The sequence below is a fragment of the Synchiropus splendidus genome, chromosome 9, assembly GCF_027744825.2.
Source record: "Synchiropus splendidus isolate RoL2022-P1 chromosome 9, RoL_Sspl_1.0, whole genome shotgun sequence".
NCBI classification, from domain to species: Eukaryota; Metazoa; Chordata; class Actinopteri; order Syngnathiformes; family Callionymidae; genus Synchiropus; species Synchiropus splendidus.
In genome coordinates this window covers 19780846-19803996 of record NC_071342.1, presented here as the reverse complement: position 1 = coordinate 19803996, position 23151 = coordinate 19780846, and the positions used below count along the sequence as shown (strand labels likewise).

Below are 23151 nucleotides of genomic sequence, written 5' to 3'. Positions count from 1 at the left end.
GATAAAGGTCAGTGTTCCTCATGTCATCTGCAGCTCCAGAAGCCCACAATAATGCCGCATCACCTGTCTCCTATCAGCACTCCATCACTCTCCTGTGGGCAGACTGTCCTGTGTTACTACTGAAACGTGTGTGTCCACAGTGATAGCTGGTTAAAACACAGGCAAAGTATTTGTGGAGGCCCGTGTGGACAGATATACAGTACCTGCCACACTGGATGTGACTTGTTTACATTCTGTTGAAAGCTGAACTTAAAAGCTTTTTAAGACTGAAACTCAAATCATTTCCAGAATAAACAGCTCAAGACATTTCAAACAAGCTTAGCATTTAAATAAATCAAAGTTAGATCTATGGGACACTAAAGTCTCACAAGGGCAATGGAGACAGTCATTTTAAAATCTGTGCTTTGCCCTTCCTTGTTCAGATTTGGTTTTGAAGTTTATTGTTTTTGAAACCATTATTGTCAACTTCTTTGGTCCCTTGCCAGGTCACGGGGTAACATCAGCCCGAGGGAGAGGAGAGGGATCAAAGACTGAGGGATCCTGTGATGTCCCGGGGTCACATTTTAGACATCTCTTCATCTCCAGCTGGAAGTTAAAAACTATATTTTACACTCTACTTTTTCCTCTTTTAATTTGGTTGCTGCTTTCATCAATGTCTTCCTTGTATTAGAGTGGACTTGTATTTACCTTTGTTGTCCCTCTTGTTTAATTCAAATGTATTGATGCATTCATAACCAAAACAAGTTGTGTCACCAAAACAAAATAGAAATTTGATTAAAAACAACAACATGATGTTAAAATCTAATCAACCGTAATTAACTAAGATAACCAATGAGCAACAATTAGAATTAAAATTTTGGATGCCCTCTGCTTATAGTCACTTAATAATTATGGAATACAGTAGTGTTATCATTCAATTATCATTATTAGATATTGTTATTATTCAAAAGCATTTTAATTGCACAAAGTTTTCCATGCAAATTTCTTAGGTAAGGTCAAAATGAATATCCCATTTAATAAAAGTTGAGTATTGAACTTTTTGTTTATTTAATATGTTTCAGTTACATAAAAAAAAATGCTAATTTTTCACATTTATGAGTGGACGTAATACCTATTAATATATATTGATACATTTATTAGCCTATTTTAACATATATATATTTGTTCCTTATCTTTAAATAGATATTCATTCCTTTCCCTTTTTCCTCATATATTTATTTTAATTCCCTATATATACATTCCATTTTTCACATATGTAATTCAATATACATTTCATTATACTATTTGTATTTGTAAATGTATTACCACATTAATTTTGTGTCTCCAAATTTATTGTAAAACGTATCTGTAATTCCTGTGACTACAGTGATTTCATAGATTAAACTGGATTCAACATTAAATCCCAAAATGAATTAGACAAGTATGCAGCTTTGTTTCTCTGAGACAAGCTACGTTATAATTACAACTACTAATACCTCAACCCCATTTTTTTAGCCACTCACTTGGAATGTTCTTCAGACTAAAGTGTAAATGACTTCTCTATCTCTCTATTTACATTCATCACATAGTCGTAAATCTCTGTGATCTTTTGTGACGTGATTATGCTTTTGTGTCAATAAGTTTTCCCTCCAGCAGCTATGGGGAAGTTGTTCCACTTTGAAGGAGCCAGACAGTCAGATTCCCAATCAGAGGTTGTAAAAATAGCCTCCAAATGTGATTACCCAAATGAACATTAGACGCAAAATGAGGACACAAACCTTTTGGTGGTAGGTTTGAGCGAGGAGGAGCGTGTTGGCACGGGCATCTGTCGGTTCCTTGAATCGACCTCTGCATCACTTTTAGAGCGTGGGACCCCTTTCACTAAAAGAGGGCAGCAAACTTTGCATGATCTTGTTGTTTTGTGTTGGACTGTAAGGATTAATTCAACAATTCCATCCTCACCTTCCTCCAAATAACCAAAAGGAATGGAGTCGTCATCTGAATATAGAGAATAAAGGTCAGGCTAATGCTGGTATACACAACATCAATAATTCATCGCACCATGAAACACTTCTGCCAGGTGTATGGATCTTCCAAACACCTTCCATTAGCACCAGTTTCACAAACACAGTGTCAACAAAGAGCACTTAACAGCATGCGCGGAGCCAAAAACAGAGACATTGATCTACGCTCTGAATAAATAATGCTCAAACATGTAAGTCAATACTAGCTCTAATACAGAGAAAGAATTTAAAGAGACAACCTGAGACACAAATAACTATAGTATTATATCAATGAAACTGAGGTTTGTTCAGACTCGGTGGAAAACGAGGAAAGTGAAATTAAGACGAAAGACTGCAGCAGCATCTAGTGGACACAAAGCAAGACTACTACATCGTCAGCTCATCCGGTGAAAGGGCTCTGCATTTTTTTTAAATCGAAAAAAGATATATATTCAATTGCACTTTGTGTACTATTAGTACTAGTTCAACATATTAAAAAAAAATACTCGAATCAATTTAGTTTTTTCTTAGTTCAATCAAATGTATGATTTCATGTGTGTTGGGAAGGTAAAATGAACACTATAAAACATGTTAAAACCATGAAGGGGTTACACTGAAATCACTGAAAGATAACCGTATTTAGAAATGTTAGGCAGCTTAGAAGTTAGGAGATATTGAGTGGAGTTGACTAGTTGAGAAAGAGCTGTTACCACGGTGAATTAGTAAAGCCAATAAGAGTTTGGCTGCTACCATCATATACCTTTTGATTTCACCAGACTGTCATAGTTCTCAGGGAAAATGTAGGTGGGGCGGTAAGGGTTTTCCTCAATAGGTTCTGAGCGATTGAGAGAAGAGCATGACTTAAGCAAACAGATCTGAAGCAAAAGCGATCAGAGATGAGCTCTCTCTTACCAGGTAACCTGTGAATCTGTTTGAACATGGTCTTGTACCAGTCTTTGGACTTCTCAGTGTTCTGAAAGGAGATGAAATGGTGAGACACAAGATACAATTTGACAGCTATATTCAGTGGAGAACAAAAGTTTTTGTGAAATATCTGCCTTTACAGAGTCAATGCGAGTTCATGAAACAGCAGGTTTAGTAGCTCACCCGAACAGGCACAATGGGCTTGTTGAGAGGACTGAGGACGGGGGAGTGCAGCGACAGTCGCAGTCTCGTCCCTTCCATGTCCGGAACCGGACTGACAGACTCTTGCCCAGGATCAGGGCTTTTGTCCCTTTCTGGGGTGGGGTTTGCAACCGAAAACATTTGGAAAGGTGAACTCAATGAAAGATGACAGTGCACAGAAAACTACACAACAATCATTTCTTCGATTTAAAAATAATCCATAAATCAGTGGTAAAATATACATCATGCCATTTTTAAGATTATTTATTTGCTTCAAATTGTGTGTTTTAGCCTAAGTTAATGAAGTAGATAAGGGTTGTATTTGGTTAGAGTTTTTCTCCAGCTTAACCTTATTTTAGATCTTACACAACCAAAGTAAAAATAAATGATGAAGAAAAACAATCATGCAGCTTTGACAGATCATTTCAACTCAGGAATTCAAGATTTTGTTGCCCTGTATTTAGGCCATTGTTCTTGAATTACAGTGTTACTACAGAGTGACGGCGTGTGGCCAGTTGACACGACAGAAAAGACCAAAATTGTGCCCAATTGTGGTTTGGAAAAACTGCTAGTAAATATTTTAGTGCAGCCTCAAGAGAAGACATAATAATAAATAAATAATGCAGTACAGTATTTTTATGAACCTCTGGGCTGCAGTTAAAATTTTGGATACACAGCAGATACTGTTATTTCACATTTAATCAACAAAACTATGGAGCAAATAGTACCCACAAAAGTGTGGCATCTAGTTTTATTATTTATCGGCATGTTATATTCAGTTAGATTGTAGATTTCCTTTTCAATTCAATTCAAGACAATCAAGTATTCTTGAATTATTCTTGCAATAAAAATAAGCAAGCATCTGTGGTTTGCAAATTAGTGGTTTCTCTTTGTCAAAGGCATGAAATCATCATGGGAAAAAATGAGTATGTGAATATTTCCTGCATTAAACGCCACTTTTCTAGATGGAGTGACAGGTTTGAGGTGAGAAGTACATTGGTTAAAGAATGAAATAAACTGAATTGAATGGCGCAGATTTAAGAAGTGACTATCATTATGAAGTTACTGGCAGCCTGAAGCATACCTTCCAAATGAGAAAGATGCTTTTGCTGCTCTGTGGTGGAGAAAGACAGAGGGACAGAGAGATGATGACAAGGACAGAAACTCAACCAGAAGTAGTAACCAAGAGCATTTCAAATGTGTTACATCCGCAGGGTGTTTACCTCTACTGTGTTGCAGAAGGACTATAGTTGGGTTTACTGCGCTAGTGCACGGGTAGATGGAGCTGTAGGAGTTGTGATGGTCGACAGGAGAGTGATTCTCCTTTAAACCCTCGGGTGAGTTGACCTGAGAGTAACACGGCAATGTGGAAGACAGAAATGCCACGGCAGTTAAACCAAAACAGACGTCCTTCTCAAGTCAGATCCAAACAAAGATTCTGCGTTTAATGGCCAGGGAGGAAGCGTACCTGGCACTGGGTGGTGTTTACAGGAGGTAAATCAGCTGGGAAGCTGCTGCCCCCCTCTGCCAGTCCCGCTTTTGAGCTGTCCCCATTAATCTGGCTTGTCCAGCCACCTAAAAAGAGTCCAGAACTTTCTCAGTTTGGCTACAGAAGCCAGCGCTGCAGGATTAAAAGCACTGTGGAGAGTAATTGCTTCGGAAATGCGTTTCAATCGGCAGGGTGTCGATCATTTTAGCTGTTTTCACGCCCAGAGATGTTAATATACCCTCAGACGAATGGAAAAAAAAAAAGAATCTCCCACAATCTTTGAACTTTGTCGTCTGAACAGAGCCGCCATTCAGCGGGCTGCAGAGGCCGTTTGTTCCACTGGCCTTTATGTTCAAGCTCAACAACAATTAAAGCATCTCCCGAAAAGCCTTGGCTGCCGTCCAGTCATGGTCAATGCAACAAACAAGGCCACAGTCACGGCCTCCTGCTTGTCGGTGCAGTGTGGGCCTGACGCAACAAAAGAGCTCTTTGACACACAAATGAAAATATGAGCGATTGGCCTTTATCACAGCTCGGAGTGTGCCTGGCAACTGAGGACCCTCGGTCAAACCCCATCTCTTACATAAGAGTGAGAAGCTCATTTAGGGAATTTACTGTTGGAACGTTTCTAAAACAACAGCTAGCGTACACTGACAATTGGTCTCTGCAAGGTGTGCTGTTCTCTAGAGTCACACGCCAACTGGGTTATGTGAACGTCAGTGTTCATCTCTCTCTTACCAAAACAGCTAAAAACCTCTGAACGGATGTCAGTGATGGGGACAGAGAAGACATTATTAAACTTTAGTGGGGCTCTGGATCACCAACTAGATCAACAAATCATTTGAACAGCCGTCACATTCAGTGAAAACTGCAGGGCCTTCTTCATCAACCTACTTAGTGCGTTATGCAAGTGAGTTCTGGGAAGCTACTGCCACCTAATGTCCAACTGAGCACACTGCTACCAACAATACTTCAGATACTTAAAAAGGCAGCAAATTAAATTGATAAAACTAAATGTAGTGCTATAAGGGCTAAATGAAAGTAGGGTGGAGGTTTGCCTTTGCTGACAGCTTCACAGTAAATGCAGCTTAAACTGGCTGACTGACATGTTTCATCAAAAACACATTTTTGCTTTCTCCAAACAAGGAGAAATGTATGACTCCACTGGTCTCTGAATATGAATTATCCTTAGTGAAGAGAAATTAAAAAAATATTTAATAGAATTTTGTTTGACAAAGAAAACATATTTTCCCTTGGGATTAATACAGTTTTCTGATTTGTGATTATGAGAAGTGGGTTGACATATTTTAATAAAAAGTATTTACTACAGCTCATCAAGCAGCTACATTTAGAATACTTCACAACATCAATCAGTATTAAGTCATTTGACTAGGATTTCTATTCAAGGCTGGTTAAGACCGACAGCGAAAGATGTATTCATGCTTTCTGTTCAATTTTTTTTTTGTATTTTACAGGGGTCTCAATCCACAAAAGGGCCACGCTGTTGTTTGTGATAGTCTCCAGTCTTGCTAATATCTTGGTCTTGATTGTTGTTGTTTTGACTACAACACTAGAACCCACTGCTGAAAGATTAAATGCAGCTTACTTGGCATCTTGGTGATGTTTGGCTCCTCGCTGATGCAGCCTTCATCATCGATGTGGACCAGAGTGGCCCTCAGAGTCACCACTCCTTTGCCCTTACACACTCTGCTGGGGTCCAAGCCTGAAATCATTCATACATCCCTCATGTTTAAAGCTTCCATCATGTTCTAAAAGGAAGAAATGAGTAGGCAGTGCATTGACACGTCTAATTAAAAACATGTGACAAGTGCAAGTGGTTGGCGTCGAGGGCAATTCTGTTGGCTTGTGTTTCCGCCGCAAAGGTTGACAGCGTGACGCCACATTGTTGACCAAAGAGTTTTAAACATGCTGCTCCAATTTGTCTTTGTGTGTGCGAGGTGTCTGAGAGCGTGTTACTTGTAAGCACTGAAAGATTAATGACAAAGGGAAGGATGTCACCTGCAGCAGGAATCAGGTCAGGAGAGCCTTTCATGTTTGACAGAGGTGTGATCTTGACCGCACAGGCGGAGCGAGGACCTGACCGAGCTGAACGGCACACAAGAATCAGCAATGTTAGCGACTCAGAATTTTAATTTCAAAATTTTCTTGTAAACTTACTATGACTTGGGCTTGGTGTTGCACTGCCCTCTGCTGGAGAGCTCTACACATGGGGGAGAGGATGGTCAACAATCGAGCAAACCAGTTCAATGTTAACATTCGAATAAAGGTCTGTGCTGTTAAAAACTTATTATCAATACACTACAACTAAAGCTGCTTGCTGTACAATTCTGCTCGCAATACCTTTCTTTTATATAAAGTATACTTACCTCATTGCTTGCCTTATTTAATTTGTTAAAAAAGCAGGTTAGATGCTTCAATGAAAGTCCGAAACTGAGACAACGTTAGCTGTTGAAATAGAAGACAGTACTACTATTACACTCTGAAACAAGATATATGGCTGACAACTTGAAAGGCAGTCAGAAACCAGGTCTGCAGGAACTACCACAGTTTTGATGAGTAACTGCGAAGTGATGTATCAGGGGTTGAGTCTCACACGTCATTTTTTATATATATTGCACAATAATTTTCAACACTCCAGTGAAGAGTTGGAGTTTTAGAGGTGGAGTCCAGGACCAAAGACATGTAGAAGTCAAGGCTATGCCAATAGTTACAGAGACAAGGCGAGGGAAAGGCAAAGAGATGCAGAGACGAGAATGAGTAAAACTAACAAACTCCCGACCAAAGGAAAACTGTTTTATAGGTCAAGAAAAAGGCAGAAACAAGATTCAAAGAAAATGTGGGCAAGACCAACTCAAGTGAGATCGAGGCAAAGCCAGTGGATATCTCCCAAAACACTTAAACCAAAACACATTTTTTTGGTGATTTGGTCCTGCTTTATTATATTCTGCCACCTGTGTTACTTAATTGCACTGCATTAACTGCACGTCTATGTGTGTTACTGTACTTCTTTCAGTTGTCTTGACGATAGGTGCGGTGCTCCACCCACCTATTTTACACATTTGAAGATTTTTTTATTTCTTGTATTCTTTGTTAGGGAACTGTATTCTGAAGCTATAATTATATATATTATAAAAATGATTAAAATTAAGAGTTTGGAGACCAAATAAAGCCTTATACTTTGTTTGCTTGTTGCATAACTAAGTTATTCAAACCCTGAAAATGGAAAGTTTTACAGCTTTTTTTTGTGGTATGTTCGCTTGATTTAATGTAATGCAATGAGGGACCATCTCTGTTCACAGTAATGAGCTGTTGACTGCATCCTTTTATCTATCACCATCAGGTCTAAAAACATTTGATCCTGGAATCCAACAGCTGCTACATGAACAATGAATTAAAAGTCATGCTGAAGATGGCGACGATAATCAGCTGAAGCTCTTCTAACTCCGACTTATTTCTGTGGATGTGATTCTGGTGATGTCACAATCTTCCCCTTTCATTCCCCCCTGCTCCACTAATTTCTTGGGAAATGTGGCCCGTCACTTTAAGGACAAGTTTGGAGAGCGTGAGAGAGAGCAAATGTATGTTAATCTGAGCTGCATCAGTGGAGCACGCAGAGGCAACACCAAGGCCACCAGAGGAGTGGCAGAGGAACACTTTCCAATGCTCCCCCGGGTCCCTCATTGTCCTCTCCTGATTTAAGAGACACCGCCTTAAAAAAATCTCTCACACCCCCTGAAAAAGGCTGATTGAGGCACAAAAAAAAACTGCACACACATTCTGACTTTTTTCCAGCTGTATTGGCATTCTTAATTTCCTCTGTAGTTTCTGTGGGAGTGAGTGTGTTTACATGAGACTGTAAATAATCTAACCTGCACTGCAAGCAGAGCACTAATGCTCCACAAATAGGCCTAAATGCATGGTGGGAAAACAGGAATGAATCCAAACAAGTCCCAGGGGGAAAGCAAAAACCCTTTAGAACCATAGCTCTGCTCAGATAAAAGTTTTTTGGAAAAGTTTTATGTTATCTTTTATGTCTGCTTAGGTCCAGCCCTCCAAAACCACTTCATCCAAGAGTTGACTTGCAGTGCCATTACCAGAAAACATCCCTCAAGAGACGCCTGGACTCTCATAAGATCTAGATCCTCAGATGAACCCTTAAATATTTAATATTCAGAACAATGAGAAACATGGGAGCATCAAAACCTTTTTGCTTCTGAAATATAATGAGATGATTCGTGATGAAGAGAGCTTGCAGCGTTCCACTCGCTGAGTAAACACATGGGAGCAGAAATCACCCCTGGCCTTTTTAGGAAGAGATGCCTGGGAGCAGAGGCAGACTGAGAAGCCCATCCATCCACCCAGAGGAAGAGCAGCGCAGAAGCAGAGAGGCCTTCGTCACTGGCCTTGCCAAGACAAACAGATCTGGAGTTAAACTGAAATTCACCTGAACACTTCTCAACTGAGAGTTTGCCCAGTTCCTCCACTTTCCTAAAAAGGGGGTTGGAGTGGCGTAATCTCCAAATAAACACGTGGCAAACATGCAAGTTTAAAGTTCAATCTCGTGCTAAAATGTAAGCTGACCAAATACATTGTTGGTGGACCTGAACCTACCTTGTGCATGCTCCCCTGTCGTAACAACTCAAACATTTCATTATATCAAAACAGGCTTTGTTTCAGAAAAAAATCAATTAGAAAATATAATCGTTGTTTTTTTCATGACAACATTAAATATCAATATTTCTACCCAGAATCGATTATTTTCCCACATTATGATGGCGGCAAGACGCGACTTCATATCCGTTTCCTGATAAAAAAGTTGGGAAGCTGAGATCAAGCTCACCTCAGGCTCAACAGAGCAGCAGATCAACAGAAAAGTTCAATACTTGTGACATTATTTTAGTTTCATACACCAACTATTGTCAAATGTAGACCAAGGACTTGTTGCTGGATTCTGGCAAAAGCCTCTTTTGTAAGAGTTTTACCCCAGTTACAAGAGAATTGGCAACCCTGTGCTAACATGTTAGCGTTCTTTGTTAACCACTGCTCAGAATAGCAGAGGACTTTAGACACATATGAATTGTAGATCGTATCGGACAAAGAATCGCAATATAAACCAGAATTGCGATATAATACAATCGCCACCCAAGGATCAGGAAAATATCGAATCAGGGTGAATGCATATTGTCCCAGCTCTAGTAACTAATAAGCATTTTTTTCTGTGAATATTTAATACAGAACTCAGGTTTTAAGACCCACTTCAACTATACGTTTAAATTATATATTCATTTGTGATGGGACTTATTAAGGTGGCACATTGGTCCCAAAAGCTGACCCTCCAATGAGAAGTATTGAATTCAAGGAGCCATGTCTGTTGTGATTTGCTTTGTTCCCCTGGACAGTGCTGGATGAAGAGAGGCAAGGAGGATCGACACAGGTGAGTGTAGTTGAGGGTGACTTGCCCAAGACACTAATAATTTACCCCAAGAGTGAATGTTTGCTGCCTGGTCCCATGTTTGGTTTACCTGTGAATGTATGAACTCTTGTCTTTAACGTTAATTTTGTAAAGTGAATGAAAAATGTTATAGAAATAAAGTTACATTAATTCATCTAACAGCATACAACCTTCCAAGAAACCAAAGGAATCACTGTGCATTTTGATCTTCGTCAGTACTGGCACATAAATAGATGAGTTGCTATCACTCCTGCCCTGCTTGATAAGCAACAAGAGTTCTGATGCTCAAAGACGGAAACTATGTGAAGAACTTTTCCGTAAGTTGATTACGGTCGATGAAAAGAAGGCAGAGAGGCAGGGACTTTCATAACCCGATTTTCCAATTTACAGACAGATCCCGCATTTTTGGCAGGCTTAGGATCAATCACAGCGTTTTGGAATTGGCAACTGCAGACTTCAAATTTTACACTTCTTCTCTCTCCTGGCAGATGGCAACAGATGCATTACTCAAATGAACACTAATATTTACAGTAACGTCTGACAACTTGCTTGAACTGTAGTACGATCATTGTCAAAGTAGAGCGGATGATCTAACAGCGAAAAGATAAACAAGCAAAGGATCACAATCACTGCAGTTTTGAGAGAAAGCAAAAGCGATTCAATTCTAATGGACTGTAGTGCTGAACGTGAAGTGTAGTAAACACATCTGGCATGTGTGAGCAAGTTTGGCCTGTTTTCAGCTCTGAAAGTGGCAAATTTAGTTGTGACTATGATGCTGTCCAGTTAATATGAATATATTATTTATTCATGCTACAGACCAAAAGTAAGAATAAAAGCAATGATACTGGACATACGTTTCTCACTCAACATAAACAGATTTGTTCGTACATGGACGGAATCTCAAAAGCAATTCTGTTAAGCACATTTCAAAAAATTGAATTTTGTTATTAAAAAACTGACGATCAATTAAATCCAACTGTCTTCACTGTTCTCCGATTACTCAATGATAATGAGGGGACGCAATCGCACTATCATCAATCACCTAGCAGAATGCATCTGGGTGTGACCAGAATTCCTTCTCCACAACAACCTTCTTCCAAAAGGCTGCCAGCATCCCAGATACTCACAGCAGACGCGAATGTGCTACCTACCTGATGATCAGCACCAGAGGGAGAGGAGCAGTGGAAAGTCACTGGCCACCGACTTCGTATCAAGTCCAGTGAGACGTCTGGCTAAGCTTTCAGAGTCTTGTCAGTGAGGGACCATCCCAGCTTTGACCTTGACCCTCACTATGTTGGGGGTCTGTTTGTCTCTGACAACAGGCGTGTCCAGATGGACTTGTCACCACATGCCACCTGGGAATGTGGCACCCTCTCAACAACTGTGCAGAACGCCGTATAAATCTCCCCTCCCTCCCGCCAGAAGCCCTTCTGTCGAGCCAGGAGATGGGACACAGACAAGATGGCTGGAATTCGCTACTGGATGACTCAACGGTCTGTAAGAGTTTAATGCCCCATTCCGCAGGCTCGACTGTCACGATGCCTTCTATTCCTTACATGTTAATGAGTGCTCAAGTAGCTGTGATAAGGTGTTCCAGCTGCATTCAGAGCCGTCATCATTTTTCTTTTTCGTAGTCTTTGATCATGTATTATATCATAGTATCATAGTTATGCTATGCCCTATGAAAACAACTGGAGCATCTCGGCTTCTTCTGAAGACAATAAAGGTAGTGAATGCTATATTTTTGAAGCCTAATATTATTGAATCCATGATGGCACATGTAGGGACACTGCCCACACAATCCTGCAGTGATATAAACATCACACCTATTTTAGTGCCAGTAACATGGCAGTAACGTCCACAAGTGTGCCACACCATCTACCAACAACAATGTTTCAGTAATAATGATAAAGGTTCTTGTTTCATTTATTACACACTTCCATAAGTAGTAATAAAGATAATCATGGTAATAACTACAGTCATAAGCCAACCGTCAACATATTTTTTTAAAGAAAAACTTACTCTCCAAGCAAACTGCAAAAAACAAAAATAAATAAACCTGAGTCTAAACAGGCTAGGCTAATATCACTTACAGTGTTTGTTTTAACATGCAGTGTTCTCAGAGTGGAGGCCTGGGACTTTTGTGAATCTGAATTTTCTGTTTGTGAGAATCCTTCAGTAGTCTCTCAGATGGACTGTCAACCCGACCTCTGCCTGTGACCTTATTAGACTGGAATTTGTTCCAGTCCCTGACAATCCCAGCGTGTGATAGAAAACTACTTGAACCAACCAGTTCTTCTCTGTCCAAACTCAAAATGGCTTGTCCATCCTGAGCCCTAACTCCCATGTTATTACTCTCTACTAAACAGTAACAGGACAATGATAACCAATAACATATTTATTGGCTCTAATTTCCCACTTAACAGCAATCCTAGGTCGTCCAATTGAAGATAAAGCCTTCATGGGTGGTTGGCAATCACACCTGTGTTGGAGTTCAGCTACTCAACAAACAGGCACATTTTTTAGTGCAACAACTTTTCATCAGGATCAATATGGAATTACAAAACACTGGTTCAAACTTGGGGATTTAACTGGAAATGCTTAATCATGGGTACCAAAGAGTGAACCCAAATGGGAGCCATCACTGAAAACCTTCGACTTTATCAGGCTGTGAACCAAAATCAGAGTAAGATATATTTAAACAAGTTATCTCCATGAGCCTAACAGCATGAAGCACTGACACTCTAAGGTATAACAAGAAGGGCTGTTACATAATATTTGACTTTGCTTTGCCAACAAACGGCAGAGGGGAGAGAAACTGTCCAGTGCTGCATGAAGATCCCGCCAACAGCTCCAAACAAGGCCTGAAAGGGTTGCTCCAGAGCGGGAGCTTATCCTCCTAATTGAGGAGAGCCCCACCTTCCCCGCTACCCTCCCCATCACTCTTCCATAAACAGTGTCCACGCTGGACGGCAGCCTGGGATTCTACACATTCCTGCAGCGAGCTATTTGAAGTTCATTTCAAACAACGGCAGCATAAAAGGAAATGTATGTAACTTAAAGATGGCAGACATTATGTAGGCCTGCGGAGGAGATTACACATTTGACTTGGTCATGGATGGAGCGCATGTTTTGAGAATGCTCACTGGGCGAGTGGGTCTTTAAACCCAGCGCAATAAAGTCAGAGAAAGGCAGTTGATGTTAGCACATGGATGCCAAAATCTATTGATCAGGAAAGGTTAGGAAAAGTTCACTTTGAAGTCCTAAGAATAGTCTCAGAGCAACCCGAAGGACAGAACATGTAGGTTGGAAGATGTGTTATCAAAATTACAGGTGATTTATTGATAAGGAAGTTCAAGAAACCACTGGATTTTGGGTTGAGTCTATCAAGGGAAGGGTGGACCCTGAGGTCAACTGACGGATAGGTGTACAGTAGCATCATCAGTCGTGATAGGTCAGCCATGGTGAAGGTCGAGCTGTCACCTGACTGAAACCACATATTACAGAGTTTTCTCTGCACTGCACCAGAACTGAGAGACTCAAGAGTGGACTCACTGCTGCCCCAGGCTTTCCACTACATGCAAACGATTAAGAGAGAGCTGCCACGCCTTCAGAAAACTTTTTTGTAATAGACGAAATATCACAAGATGAAACGCTTTAAAACAAAGTGGAAACAACGAGACAAGCAGATAATACATAATGCATTACAGAGGTGGAAATCCTAATAGTGAATTTTGGTGTGTTTTTAACAGGAAAATCCCAAAAGAAACCTCATAACGACTGTAGACAGTTGTCCACGGAACTCAAGTCGTTCATTCCAGCCAGACATCTGAAGAGATGGACTGCTGACGATTGGAGAGAGATTTACTTTTCATGATTAAAAACTAGTGTTTGCGTTGCTTTGGCACCTTGTCAGGACAACTCACAATATTCTGGGTAACAGGGACACATCTAGAAAACAATGGAAAGATCACACATCAGGTCAATCTGTTGAGATGTGTGCTGAAGGAGGCTTCAGGAGAGAGAGAAGACTGTCTTTCACTCTTGCTCAGCATTTCTGGATACTTGATACTTGGCAATATTCTTAATCACAAGTTGAAAACTGATGTGAGAGGATCACAACTTGGACTTCCTTCGAGTCACTCACAGACTCATAGACTCACAGTGACGCTTAGTCTTGCTGATGAGCCCAGAAGAGGTCAAAAGTTGATCATTTTTAGACTGCAGTACTACTACAGCCACTAGCAAGTCTTTAAGGGTGTTTGGGGTGCGAGGTTGTCCTCTTGCTGTCCTCAACACTATTGAAGGTTATCTCGGGGCAGTGTACATTTGTTCGGCACGTGTAAAGGTCTTGAGCTGCTGGCGCCTGGACAGACCGCTCCAGACATTGTTACTGGCTGTTCATTACAGATCCTGCTAGGATTTTAGAGCTGGTGCTATAAGAATGTCCTGGTTGACAGTTTACCCAGGGGTGATACATCTACAGCGTAAGCGCCACAGGCCACAGTCCAAGAGTGAGAAAGCTTGGAGCACAAGCCCACAGCAAGGATAAACACAGAATCCTCAAGTGCTGCAGCTTTGCCATGTTTCACTGAGGAGTTCTTCTCTTTTTGTCAGTGAAAAGTTCAATGTAAAGAGATTCTTGTAGACTGCAAACATGGGATTAAATCAGGATAACAATGATGTCATACGAGAGGCTGCACCTCAAAAAGCTAAACTCAACAGCAAGCCGAAAGAAGAAACTTGTGTTCAATTTGTTATGTGGAAAGAAAAAGGACGTGAGTAGGATTCATAGAAAAGAAATATTCAAGATGATGAAATGCCTTTCCAGGTTTTTATAAAATCCTCATCTGCATGAGATGAAAAATCACATTAACCAACAAGTGAGAGGGAAAATGAAGTTTCATTTCAGTAAAGTGGTGCCTTCTCAAGAGGCATCCAGCTGCTGCACTACATTGTGAGAACCACAGTTACAGAGTCAGAGGTGGTTGGACGGAGTTCCAGAATGGAGTGGATCATAGCAGACAAATTTTACCCTATCTAAAAAAAAAAAACCCTGAAATTATAAATAAAAAAAACAACTCAAGTCCTGATTTTTAAATAAAACTAATTTGTGCTGTAAGTACCACCCCAGGCTCAGTAACTGAGGTTCAGAAAGTTCAGCGCTGCAGTTGGATGCTGTTGACTTTCTTGGGGCTCCAACAGACACATTTACAGTCGACCTCATAAAACAATATGCACACATATTTTGGTAATTCCATTTTTCAATTCTGCTGTTCTGCATAATCTAAGTCGCTGATGTCTCGGACCCTTTGTTTCCTTTCTCAGAGCGAGTATTTGCAGATCAAATTTGGCATCTTTTGTTAGTATCCCTCTCATGTCGCTTGATAAACAACTGCACTCTGCCATACTTCCTTCGCAAAAATCAGCGTCTTCACTGTTTCCAACATTCTGAACAGATCTATACTCGAGCGTACACCAAAACAAGATACAAGCCAACATTTATCCTCTTCTGCTTCTTCCCCTGGGGTCACAGTGCATTGGATCGCCACACATTCTGTACTGCACAGACACCTAGATGGACGACCACTCACACACACTCACTGCTCCAGACATATTGGGGTCATCAATTCGCCAGGTCTCTGGACTGGAATCAAACCTGAGCAAAGAGGCAGTGTAGCACAGATATTGGACTGAAAAGATGATACACTCCCATTTAAGGAAATATATTGGGGTGCAAGAAAAGGTTGCCATAATTTCATGTCATCACTAGATAACCAGCTCAGCTGTGTGCATTTCATTCCTGTTGTCTGAGATCACAGAGCCGACTTCACACTTAACACGATGACTATTGTTGTGTCAGAAACCAAGTGTTTCCTCATCTCTAGGTGAAGCTGGGAGCATGTCACCGAATATAACTCTGAGCACCTTCTGTGGCAACACCACTTGGTAATTAAGTCATAGGATATGGCAGCTAAACATGAATATAAACAGCAAGGTGATAATCCAGCTAGTGCTGGTGAGGAATCCTCGTGTGACAAGAGCATGCCGCTCAACTCTAGTGGGTCCACATCATCGGCCTATTTCAGGAATGTGGAGCCAGTCGGACTCGTTCCGCCACACGCGAACACGCAGCAGGCTGCTCCGTCAGCAACTGCCTGCAGTCACAGGTGCTGCTGCTTATAACTGTTTACTGCTTCTAAGTGATTAATGAAGTCACCAGCAATAGATAGTTCCCGTTGAATGAGCACCACATTCGCCAGATTCTCAAAATATCTCCCAACAACTGTGAGGATGCAAAACAAGGGTAGCTGGGGGGGGCGTGGTTGGCTCTTTAAATCCATCACCACGGCATAAATTGTCTTTTCACTGCTTTGTTTACATGCGTTCATGATCAGGTGGGGCTCTTTGTGTCGCGGACCTTGAAACGCTAAAACACTCCAGCAGCCGATTGCCACGGATGGAGAAAACCGGTGGGGGTGTCTGTGTGCAGGGGGGTAACTAGGCAACCTGTTGTAACATTAACACAGAGTGAAAACAGAAACCTGGTGTCTGACTGAAACATCCGGTCTGATCCAAAGCTGCTGTTGGTGCCAGAGAATTCGGGCTGTTTGTATTTTGACAAGCTAATAGGGAATAGGAAGAAGCTGAACTGTGATAGCCATCGCGACATGTGTCTTGGTGTCAGGAGGGAAATGTTCATGTGACAACTTTATTCAATCAAAATATGAGATCAAGAGGAACTGATGCAGAAGAAAATAACAGTTGAAAACCACTCACGATGGATAAGGCAGTTCTAGAGGTGTTAAATCTAAGCCTCTGTAAAGTGATCATACATACACTCATAAAATATTGATACCACCAGACCCCAGTTTTACATCCCAGATTGTCATTTGCGAAGATACTGAATATGATGTCTCTACTGAACACCGATAGTAGTTAAACAAACATGCAACATTGAGAAACTAAAGCAGCAGAACATGAATAAGATGATATTGATTGGATTCTGGCTCAATAAAGCATAACAACGTAGGCAGGCTTTTAGCTAGGAGGACGTCTGGGCGTCTGCAAAACATGAAAAATGGACGCCGATTCTCGACCGTAGCTTATCTGCCGGATGCTGCCACATTTTTTCACGTTTTGCAGACGCCCAGACGCCCTCCTAGCTAAAAGCCTGAATGTAGATGTTTAGTAGTGGGATGTGATCACATGACCAGAAAACTCTGACTTGCATCTTTGTCATCACTCTTACAATGCTTTTAAAAACCATGTTCCACAGCAGGAGAATGCTCAGGTTGTCAATCACTATCTTTTCATACGCAAAACCAGTTTCATTTGTTACGATGAGGTCACGGCGATACAGAAAGCTACATGCAAACACATAACTTCTTAATGACAAGCTACGTCCTACTGTTTCCTGACCTGCAAGAAAGCAAATACTCCAAACCTGAAAAGCTTGTCTGTGCTTTAAAAGGACATAATCTGCACATTGTCTAGCAAGACTCTGAAGAAATGGTCACAGCTGGTTAATAGATGTCATGGTGGCTGGAGCTAAGCAAATACTGTTATCATTGCAGAGCTAAGCTCGGCGGGAAGACGACTGATTGGTGGATTATTTAAGACAGACGTCTTGAAGAAGATGTTTGATTAATTATTTGTGTTGAGGGTTAATATTTTATCAAGTTGTTGAGCATCATGTTACACAGTTGCCTTGGAATAAGGACGAAAGGAGCTGCTAAAATCTAAACTTTTATGAACAATCAGGTCAATTTTCACACTGAGTCAAACTTCTACTCGTGAGTTTTACCAGTTGTAGCACATAGTTTTCAGCTCTGTATTTAAATGCTGTGACAACGTGCCTGCACACTTGTGCTTGGAGCAGTTGTTCCTATCACATGTTCGCTTCGGGCAGATCTTGTCCTGCTGGTGTGTGAGCTTTGACATGCAAGTCCACTGTGTCAATAGTTACACAACGTCAGGTAGTACAGCAAAAAGGTACGAGCAAGAAACGTGAAACAAATTAATTTTCCCCCGGTTAACGTCTGACCCCACCGTGTCCAGGTCATGTCTAAGTTAACTAGTAGAATGGACCCTCAAATGCTCATGCCGCATACTATGCATACAATTAAGTGCACGCTCATGATGTCACTGTATTATTGTGTGCATGTGGAGTCCCCTTGACTCTGCTGCTACTTGAGACTATCAATGGCTTCCACATACATATGACTGCAGAGGTATTTCATTCACCACTATGAAGAGCAGGAAACAAAACCAGATTTCTTTTTTGGTTTCAGGTAGTTCAGTGAAGCGGCCATGCTTTACTGTGTATGGATGTATTTTGCTGCAGTAACTGTCCCACAGCCAGAGCAGCTGTGTCTGGTGTGGGACAAAACAAACGCTGACACAGGCACTTTAAAAAAAAAATCACATTACTACTTGTGAATAACACGTGCCCGTATGAGAACATAAACAGGAGCAGTTAATGCAGATATAAATGTGATGTTAATGTGAGTGAGAATGATGGGAGTGATGAGGAAGAGGAGGAGCAGGTCTGACTTTTACCTGAGTGTGATGGTAATCCAGTGTAGTGGCCGCTGCTGTGGACGTCCCTCACCGAGAGATCCAGTTTGTCGTCCACCAGTGTCCTGTCAGCGCCGAACATACACACCGGCCTCAGCTGCGTCAAAGCCGCAGAGCTGTCACCCAGATACCGGGGGCTGGACCGGGGACTCTTCACAATAAAAGCCTGAGCCTGGTTGTCCGGAAGTTGAAGGCGAATCGATGAAGAAAAACGATAAAAGAATATGATAGAAACACGAAATTAAGTTTCATACTCGCTGGCAGGAACTTCCTGGAAAATAAAGTAAAGCCAACGTCTATGTCTTTAATGTTTAATGTTCGTCTTTGATGTCACTACTCTGACGTAACAAGCAACATGTACGTCAGAAAAAGCTAGCGTTTTAGCCTAACAACTTTAAATAGCGCGGTCGCTTTAAAGCAGTTTTATACGGACAAATACATGCAATGCATTACAGAAATTGAGCTCATAGTTCGACACGTTTATCGGTTATATGTTTCAATGAACGTATATTTTGTGTCTCATTTATCATTTCAATTAGTAAAATCTTCCATAAAAATCAACAAAAAACGGGACTCAACGTACCAAAACGTACCAACGTGGTGGTAAATGAGAAGTTCTGGAGCGAGAGTCGCTGCTTCTTCTTCCTCATTCTGTCCATCAACGTCAATTGAAACGGTCCGAATACAACTGCTGCAGGGTACAAAGTCGCCATCTAGTGATCACATCTTATACTGCATATAAAAAAAACTCCCAATAATCTTGTTTTTTTTTAAACATTTATTTATCATAGAGGTTTCATTTGATGTAGAGCAGTGACAAATATTTAACAGTGTAACACTTGATTTGCAAATGATTATCATTGTATCGGAAGAACGATGCTATATAAAATAAATTACAGCAATAAAAACGTTTCATGTGTTATTAAGAAAACTAACAAAGGCCTGGACAATGTGGAGCGTGAATCATCTGTATCGTCGAGGTATCGGTGGTGCCGTGTTTCCCTGAGTGGGTCTTTGTGGTACAGCTCGTGTTGGACAGGATATGTAGCGATCGTTGGGCGACATTTCTGGAACCCTTATGGACAGAAAATAACAATGATGTTACAAAAATATAGGGATGTTTAGGAATCATAACTGCACAGCTGCTGAGAGCCGATGCATCAGGAGAGTCACAACTCTACTTTGCAGCACCAGACATTTTGTTCTGAATGTACATTATACAGTGGCTTACAAAAGTGCTGCTGCACCTTTGTTTTATGAGGACCACAAACATAAATACATTTTGTTAGAATTTTCTGAAAAAGACCAACACATGTTTCATCTCTTCACCTGTGAATGAACATTTATGTGTTTGAATTGTATTCATCTATCCATAAACACTGCCACACAATGTTTTGTGTTCATCTTGATAGAGAAATTAGTTTTAAAGCACAATGACCTTTCTGGAATCCTCGGTGGAATTCGGGGTGGAGGTTCCACGGCGGAGGCCCCAGAAGGCCGTGGAGGTCTTGGTGGAACAATTTCTGATATTTCCTTAAAAAACATGGCAAATACAAACAAACAATCACAAGATTTCAAATAAAATGCCCAAGGCTGAAAGAAAAAAAACATATCAAACTTAAATCTTCCATTCAAGCTTCCACTTCAATCACAGACCAACAAGGAGCAGGTTTGATGAGGTGAAAAAAATGTGGATTTCTGGGCACTTGCAAGTCATTACTGTATCCATGAGGAAGGACTTATTCAAGGTCACCGCCTGATGTGCTGGCCTCACCTCAAAATCTGGCTCTGCCCCACTGCTGTAACTGATGGTGCTCAATCTGTTGCTTCCAGAACCTGGATTGAACATCAAAAATCTTTGTTAAAAGTGTCAAACCACACAGTTTCATTACGTGATACAAGACATAGCCACTCAGTTCCTTTTGTCAGGCCACAAGCACGTTAACGCGTTTCCTGTGGATACATTATTCCCTGTGTGCTTGCCATGATACATCAAATAATCCAACAGAAGGTGATCCATATATGGACATAGGCAGATTAATCCAAACAAATCAATCATTATTTACATAGAGAATATAAATGTAAACTTATTAGCATTTAAGTACAAAGGAGACATCATAAAATCGGTGCTCAGACTGAACTAAATACCAGACAATAAGCTTGCATTTTCGACTCACTGGATGTACTGGAAGTGCTCCCAGTCTTCCAGTGTCCTCTCCAGGTCGCATGCGGAACAGACGGAGAAGTGGGAGCGGCAGCAACCACCTCTCTGGGGGCTGACTCGTACACACCGTAGTCAAATGCTGCATTGACAGTTTGGTTGAAGTTTGCTGGCAACGGAGCGCTTATTTCCAAATCTATAAGAGGAAAAAGTTACCTTACAAAGTGAAAGTTTCATATTCATTAACATTACATTACAATATAGACAGATATTATAGACTGTATATTGCTATACTGATATAGAGGTGCTACATTTTAATGATATTGTTTTTCACTTATAGTTTTTTTAAGCTTCATTGAGCAAATGGATTGGATAAAAAATAAACAAAAAACTCTCACACCAACAGAAGTAGGTTTCCGAATAATGGTTTTGATGTGTATCGCTTTCGATAACACCACCAAAGGAAACTAAAACAGCTTGATATGAAATACAACTTAATAATAATTGTATTTGTTTTAGATTGGGAAGAAGATAGAGGAAAAATACACTTACACTGTATGTAGTGTCCTTGCATATTAAAAATGATTAAAGGCTACTAATAAACAATGATTCATGTGACAAATGCAGAAGTCCCAAAAAAAATCTGCTGCATTTACCGACATCTTTTCCATCCACAACTCGGCGTTTATGTCGTCGATTGATACTCTCCCGTAAACTCTTCAGATTTTCCTGTGAGGGCGAGAAGAAGCTCAAACGCCACCTCATCACTTTTTTTTCTTTCTTCAACCACACCTGCTGGTAGCGGATGGAGACGTTTCGGCGCTCGTGATCGATCTTCCAGTTCTTGAACTCCTCCACTGCTTCGTCCACCGTGATCTCTCCGACCTTCACCTGCTCCTGCAGGGAAATGAGCTGGCGCTGCCCGGGCGTCTTCATCCCAGCGTAGTAGTCATAAATGGGTGAGGGGGTGACCATCGCAGGCTGGACTGAACAGGTGAAAACAACTGTTTACTCCTTCTCATTTCAAACAGTATTTGCAGTGAAGTTATTAAAATGTGATTGAAATTGTTGCATTAAAGTTAAAGTTCAAACTGTTTTGAGCAAGGTGGCCATTTTTGCAACTTTATAAATAGACATATCTAAAAAAAAATCAAACATTGCAATTTCTATATTTATGCAAGGCTACTCAGTTAGCAACTGAAGGGGAAAAAAGAATTGCACAATAGGGCCCCTTTAAAAATAGAATGATGACCTCAACTTTAGACCATGGCAGTGTGAAGTGGCTGTAGCTTAGTCAGATGTCTTCATTATTGTATCATCATTATAGTATGGTGCATGTTGAGGTCAAGAAAGTCTTGCTGACCGTCATGATTAGAAAATAAAGGGAGATAAATTGACTTCAAACGTGAGAACCGCAATCTTAAAGAGTCTCTAACAAAACTTCCGTCAACCGCTTTGCTTCAATTCCTCTTAAGACTCAGTGAGGCGACTGAAAGTAACACTCTTCCTCCCACTGGTTACACAATGTGGGTGAATGAAACACTCAAATATGACAGCACATTCTCAAATTCTGCTGTGCTGCATTAGATTGGTGACAGACAATAGCTGAAGTGGAACATGTCGTCATGAAGTTCAAACAAAAGGCCTATGATCAGATCCTGTTTCACGTCTCAGAGCCTTAAATGGCGGTTTATTTAAGGAAGTATGTAGAGCCGCCACAACCATCTCCTTTCCAATAGGACATTTAGTACAAAGTAGAAAATTAACACTAAATAACAACAATAACAATAACTCAACAAACAAACATAGCTTTAGATAACATTACATTAAGGACACTTGATGCTATATTTATACATTTTTTAAATTTGTACTATTATTTTACTGCAGCCTAATACTAATGTAAGTCAATATGCCATGCCATACCAGTATATCATTCTTATATTAGCGCTTAATGTTTACATGTCAAGTGAAAAGTTGCACCAGCAAATGTATTATTATCATTATTATTATTATTATTAACAATGATAATAATAATAACGATAGTTGCAGTAGTAGTATTAGTAAGAATACAACACCCAAAATATGGCCACAAATTTCAATGACAATAGTATTAGCGGCCCATAAGTACCTGAAGGTCGTCTTGTTTCCGTTATCTGACTTGGTGGCAGATTCTTAGCTGGAAAAAAATGATAGATTGTCTGTTCATTGAAAACAATAAACTCCTTCATCAAAAATCTTCTCCAATAACTGCTAAATAAAAGGAATGTTGATAGTTAAGAGGGTGAAACTATTAAAGCTCAAACCTGCCTCCTGCCTAAAGAGGCAATTCCAAACAATGTAC

The 23151-nt window shown here is 40.6% G+C and overlaps 2 protein-coding genes across 5 annotated transcripts in view; both read right to left on the bottom strand.

Annotated features, from left to right (window-relative positions):
- The window catches only part of LOC128764590 (sorbin and SH3 domain-containing protein 1), a 39696-nt gene extending 20356 nt beyond the window's left edge, over positions 1-19340 (bottom strand). For all 3 annotated transcript variants that reach the window (XM_053874489.1, XM_053874490.1, XM_053874491.1), the window contains exons 1-13: positions 19233-19340; positions 18632-18821; positions 6775-6817; positions 6616-6702; positions 6203-6319; positions 4576-4682; positions 4331-4454; positions 4192-4221; positions 3090-3220; positions 2895-2955; positions 2743-2817; positions 1942-1977; positions 1758-1860 (exon numbers count right to left, since the gene is read on the bottom strand). In XM_053874489.1, coding sequence (XP_053730464.1) covers positions 1758-1860; positions 1942-1977; positions 2743-2817; positions 2895-2955; positions 3090-3220; positions 4192-4221; positions 4331-4454; positions 4576-4682; positions 6203-6319; positions 6616-6649 — 818 coding nt within the window. In that variant the 5' untranslated portion in view covers positions 6650-6702; positions 6775-6817; positions 18632-18821; positions 19233-19340. The remainder of the gene's footprint in view (positions 1-1757; positions 1861-1941; positions 1978-2742; positions 2818-2894; positions 2956-3089; positions 3221-4191; positions 4222-4330; positions 4455-4575; positions 4683-6202; positions 6320-6615; positions 6703-6774; positions 6818-18631; positions 18822-19232) is intronic.
- A 104-nt stretch (positions 19341-19444) lies between these two features.
- Positions 19445-23151, bottom strand: part of pik3ap1 (phosphoinositide-3-kinase adaptor protein 1) — a 34273-nt gene continuing 30566 nt past the window's right edge. For both annotated transcript variants that reach the window (XM_053875172.1, XM_053875173.1), the window contains 7 exons: positions 22939-22986; positions 21603-21796; positions 21467-21539; positions 20827-21006; positions 20424-20485; positions 20088-20182; positions 19445-19724 (listed from right to left, as the gene is read on the bottom strand). In XM_053875172.1, coding sequence (XP_053731147.1) covers positions 19613-19724; positions 20088-20182; positions 20424-20485; positions 20827-21006; positions 21467-21539; positions 21603-21796; positions 22939-22986 — 764 coding nt within the window. In that variant the 3' untranslated portion in view covers positions 19445-19612. The remainder of the gene's footprint in view (positions 19725-20087; positions 20183-20423; positions 20486-20826; positions 21007-21466; positions 21540-21602; positions 21797-22938; positions 22987-23151) is intronic.